We start from the raw sequence: 6,081 nt of genomic DNA on the forward strand, positions 1-6,081 counted from the left end.
GTATTGAGTACTATTTTAACAGTGGTATTTCTATATCACTCTACAATTGATGTATTGAGTACTATTTTAGCAGTGGTATTTCTATATTACTTTACAATTGATGTATTGAGTACTATTTTAACAGTGGTATTTCTATATCACTCTACAATTGATGTATTGAGTACTATTTTAACAGTGGTATTTTTATATCACTCTACAATTGATGTATTGAGTACTATTTTAACAGTGGTATTTTTATATCACTCTACAATTGATGTATTGAGCACTATTTTAACAGTGGTATTTCTATATCACTCTACAATTGAAGTATTGAGCACTACTTTAACAGTGGTATTTCTATATCACTCTACAATTGATGTATTGAGTACTATTTTAACAGTGGTATTTCTATATCTCTCTACAATTGATGTATTGAGCACTATTTTAACAGTGGTATTTCTATATCACTCTACAATTGATGTATTGAGCACTATTTTAACAGTGGTATTTCTATATCACTCTACAATTGATGTATTGATCAATATTTAACAGTGGTATTTCTATATCTCTCTACAATTGATGTACCGTATTGAGCACTATTTTAACAGTGGTTTTTCTATATCACTCTACAATTGATGTATTGATCAATATTTAACAGTGGTATTTCTATATCTTTCTACAATTGATGTATTGAGTACTATTTTAACAGTGGTATTTCTATATCACTCTACAATTGATGTATTGAGTACTATTTTAACAGTGGTATTTTTATATCACTCTACAATTGATGTATTGAGTACTATTTTAACAGTGGTATTTTTATATCACTCTACAATTGATGTATTGAGCACTATTTTAACAGTGGTATTTCTATATCACTCTACAATTGAAGTATTGAGCACTACTTTAACAGTGGTATTTCTATATCACTCTACAATTGATGTATTGAGTACTATTTTAACAGTAACAGTGGTATTTCTATATCTCTCTACAATTGATGTATTGAGCACTATTTTAACAGTGGTATTTCTATATCACTCTACAATTGATGTATTGAGCACTATTTTAACAGTGGTATTTCTATATCTCTCTACAATTGATGTATTGGGCACTATTTTAACAGTGGTATTTCTATATCACTCTACAATTGATGTATTAAGCACTATTTTAACAGTGGTATTTCTATATCTCTCTACAATTGATGTATTGAGCACTATTTTAACAGTGGTATTTCTATATTGCTCTACAATTGATGTATTGAGCCCTATTTTAACAGTGGTATTTCTATATCGCCCTGTATTGAGTATTGTTTTAAGAGTGACAAGTTTTTTTTATCATTTAATAAACATATCAACAACAAAATAAAACAAAATATGACATGATCAATAATCATTATTCTTCATTCAGTCATTGATCAATATATTTACATCATACTTTTTATTCCATACAAAATTAAGAATATCACAATCAATATGAGTTTACATGGTATATTAGAATTAAACGTTGGTCTCACAGGCATTATTGGTGTGTAAATACAATTGATCATGTGACAAACTGAATAAATGACGAAGTCCAATGACTAATAACACTGGTGAAACCAACGTTTAATTCATATATTAATATTCAGATACTTTTATTAATACAATTTTCACTTTTATTTATGTTTGGTTATTTGAATTTGCCACAAATCTTAGATTGCATCAGCATCATAGTATCACGTAACAAACTAGTTTTTTTCGAAAAATAAACACCAGTTTGCGTAACTGGTTCATTGAAGGGAGTTATAGTAGAAATATCATAGTTGTAATGATGAGTTGAAAAAGGAAGCTATTAGTGAAATATTTTAAAAATCAGACAATAATATTTTAACCAATGTGAAAATAGAAATATTATTCTCTCTACTGATAAAATGTAGATCCAGAAACTGACTTTATAATATATAACTAAAACCCAGGTAGGAGATAGAATTTAGTCACAATTCCCATTTGGTTTTTTAAGACAAGACGTTACTTTGATATAGTGAAAGGATTTAGTCCATTCCCATGGAATTAAGGCCTTATTAGAGGTAGAGATAACAAAAAACAGGTACTGTAAATTTTTTTAAATAAAACCAAAGTCCTGTTGTAAAAAAACGTGATAACTTTAATATCAACATATACATAAAAATCTGATTGGTCGGTCTATTTTAGTGACATTTTTACCAATCAGATGTTAGAAATGTTTTGTTACAAGGTTTATGAATAATGAACTCCCTGATAACAGAATAATTTAGCCATTATTCAAGCTAATAACTGCTTTTCTTCCTGAAAACAACTAGTATTAGTACATTAAAAAAAAATTAAGTATTGCAACAATGTGGTGTCTACCACATTTGGAAAGAATACAAAAATATGTAAGTAAAGAAAGAATATTGCACCCGCTATCTGTGGGCCAGGCCATTGTACGACCACATGAAAGTATTAAATATAAATAATTTCATTTCGCTACCACCCACTAGCTATCAGTGGGTGTGGCAATGGCAAGAAAAGCACCTAATGGATTAATCTCAACAGTAAACTGATCTGAAGATTTATAATGTCCGTAGAATTTATTGTCAAAAACTTCGGTGAAATTATACGCAGGGCCTGATAATCCTAGTTGATTGACCTGCACGCTGATCTTATGGGGCATTCCCTGATCATCTCGATTCACTATTGCAACTGCGTAACTTCCATTCTTAGCTAACGGCTTTAACCATAATCCAACACTACTTATCTAGAATATATGGAAATATACAAATGGTTGAAAGAAAATAAAGCATTCAGACACGATACAATTTGAAGTATACAACTACATCTTAATGCCTAATTTTAGGTTTGAGGGCTGACATGCATGGATGGAACAATAAACCAAGGTCCTGTGGCATGGCACATTAAAGATTCCTCAACAGTTGGAATAGTAGAGGAGAAGAATTATGACACTGTCATAGCAAAATTTTCCCCATTACATGTCCTTGCCCGTCTTCATTAGCCCTATCCACAGCAGACAGTAAGACATCAACCTGTATTTCATTTTGATGTCAGTTTTAACCTACTAACCTGCCACTGTCTGACAGCTTGAGCTCCGAGAGGATCCTGGTTAATAGCCAATATCCCTTTATGTTGTAACAGTTGTTTGGTATGATTTGATATTTTTCTAAGATCATTTGACATAAATAATGGAGAGGACCACATGGACCACATCACAAACTGGGTTTTCTCTTCTTCATAGCTCAGTCCAAAATCACCAGCCACTAACTGAAATTTTTTTAAGAGAAATAGTATAGGAATGAGTGTAGGTTTTGTTATCATTATGGGGCATTCAACACTGCTTTATCATGTGACAGGACAAATGACCAGGTGAATGTAGTTCCATTCAAAGGATACACTCTCCACTTTAAATACAAAATGGGTGCAGTCATTTGACCTAAAGGGACAGGTCCCCCATTATATCAGAGATATCACATTATATATGTTGGGATTAAATTATATTTTGAAATTTGTTATTATTATATAAACAGTTGTAATAAAATGACTCACATATCTGACCGCTATTTGCAAGTTATTCTATGGAAAATAACTATATTATTATATTAATTGATACTCACCATATCTGGATCATTCCAGCCTCCAGGTCCATTATAACTACTGAAATTACCATCATCTTTACCATAAAAATCAATAATACTTAAAATACTTGTCCATGAATCTTGAACATCACCAAAATTTCTCCACAAGTTACAAGTTTCTCTAATGGCACCATAGTCAGGCTGTGGAAGTTAAGATTAAATGTTATTTTTATATTTTTCAATAGAAATATCTTTATCAACTATGCAGACTATTTAAAAGGGTTGCCCAAACAGAATAGCATCAAATAGGATGAGCAAGTCCTGCTTCACTAGCCAATTATTTACATCATGAATATTCATTATCTATACGGAAGAAACTGATCTTCAAAGATCTGCTGCAGTAACAGAAAGAACAGAAAAATTGGGTAGAGTACCTTAATTTTATCTCCTATTTGATACAGGGGCCACTCACAGGAATAGACCATAGGATGACCTGTGTTGTTTAAAAACTGACCCATTGCCTTGAAACCTAATAGAAACAATGATAAGTAGATCTTAGAATTCCACAGTTTATATAAACAGTATTTGTAACCAGTAGTCATCGAAAAAATATACATTGACATTGATCTTTCAATAAAATATTTCAACATCAAAGTTCCACTTAATCTGAAGCTATAACAGAGGGGTTCTAATACTTAAATAATATACATACACAAATTTTGCATGTGTATTCATTCTTACTAAACAAAATGGCTATGTGCGGGTGTTTAGATTGGCTGGTTTGAAAGTCATGTGACATCATGAATTTTGTTTAGATTAGAGGTTTAACTGCTAAAGTGAAACAAGGTAGTTATATAATATAATAGTTTTTAACATGATGAAGAGAAATCATGCCCTGAGTCATCATATCACTAAATAACTCAAAAAGTCATACCAGCTTCCATTTGTTTAGGATCAGAATAACATCCATCAAACTTCAACATGTCCACGTTCCATTCTGCAAATGTGTTGGCATCTGACATCATATAGAACTCACTTCCAGGAAATCCACCACAAGTCTTACTGCCAAAATCTTCATAGATTCCTAGTTTTAACCCTTTGGAATGCATCTGAAATAACAAATACAGTTTGAAGAAATGTAATTCTGCAAAATAGTATTCTGTATAATGAATTCCATGGTGTTTAAAGGCCAGAAATAATGAACAAATTCAACTTTTATTAAGTCTGTATTGTTTCTGTACTCTTTAATCTTCAAAAAAACAATGGACTGCTGGTATTTATGTTTCAAATCACACCCAGGTATAAATATCTTTGCTCGACTTAACCATATGTATGTCTCTATATGCCCTAGGTCAGTGTTTCTATAGGAGAGTATCTCTCATAAGACCCTACACCAATTATTTATTCATTGATACAAGTATATAATTAAATACTTACATAATCAGCCAGTGCTTTAATGCCACTGGGAAATCGTTCAGGATCAGGAACAAGTTTGCCCTGTGAGTCTCTCTCCTTCGCCATCCAGCAGTCATCAATATTGATATACTCATATCCTACATCTTTATAACCCTCTGACACCAATAAATCGGCCATTGTTTTATATAGCTTCTCACTGAAAACATCAAATCAATATTAAAAATCAGATATGTAGACCTTCCACTCACTGAAATCATGGCATAATCATACTAAATATACAAGATCAGATATGTAAATTTTCCAAAAGAGTCAAATAAAAGTTATATAGCTTCTCACTGAAATTTAAATACCAATATGCCACATATATAATACCATTGTATTACATCCCCCAAAATGGATGACAAGTTGATAAACCCAGTTGAAGAATGGATTCAAAATTCATTATCATTACTTCTAAGGATTTATGTAGACAATGTATTGAAATAAAAATTTGGTTCACTGATTGGGTGAAAACAAAAAAAAATGCATGCTCATAAATTCTATGAAATTTTGAATGAAAATATTCACCTGATGCAGTTATCTGGATCATTTTTACAGTCTGTATTACATCGGAACCGTTCCCATGACAACCAACCCATTGGTGGAGTTCTCACTAAGCCATTATCTAGACCTTTCACAGAAACCGTTAGAAACAGGCTGAAAATTATAACCAGCCCTTGCATCCTGGCCACACTAATACCTGTAGAAACAAGAATAGGACTTACGCCATATTATCAGCCTTGCCTACAGGCTTACTAAATGTAAACTTGTTCATTAAATAAGTGTAAACTTTGTGCCAATCATCCCTTTGACACCTCTCAACCTTTAATGCACTCTCCTTAGCCCTAAACATTTACTTTTCCTATCAATATGATGCCATGAGGAATCAAATTATTTGTCTTGATCCAGAAGAGTGAGCAATCACCTGCCACTAACTTACTGTTGTTGCGCTTAAATTCCAATACATTGAATATAGTTATTGGACTGGTCGAATACTAATAATAAATCAGGTAGCAGATGTAGGTATGATTTGTTATTAATCATGACTAATTTATAATAGT

General features: G+C 31.8%; 1 protein-coding gene across 1 annotated transcript; it reads right to left on the bottom strand.

Annotated features, from left to right (window-relative positions):
• Positions 1–2,472: 2,472 nt before the first annotated feature.
• LOTGIDRAFT_158234 (hypothetical protein) lies at positions 2,473–5,750 on the bottom strand (the record flags this gene model as incomplete). The annotated part of the gene is made up of 8 exons (XM_009050954.1): positions 2,473–2,733; positions 3,057–3,254; positions 3,605–3,766; positions 4,000–4,094; positions 4,500–4,674; positions 5,003–5,177; positions 5,549–5,677; positions 5,746–5,750. The coding sequence occupies 8 exons, from the start codon at positions 5,748–5,750 to the stop codon at positions 2,473–2,475; spliced, it is 1,200 nt and encodes a 399-aa protein (XP_009049202.1).
• Between the last annotated feature and the right edge of the window lie 331 nt (positions 5,751–6,081).

The sequence above is a fragment of the Lottia gigantea genome (genome assembly GCF_000327385.1).
Source record: "Lottia gigantea unplaced genomic scaffold LOTGIsca_16, whole genome shotgun sequence".
In the NCBI taxonomy this organism is placed as follows: Eukaryota; Metazoa; Mollusca; class Gastropoda; family Lottiidae; genus Lottia; species Lottia gigantea.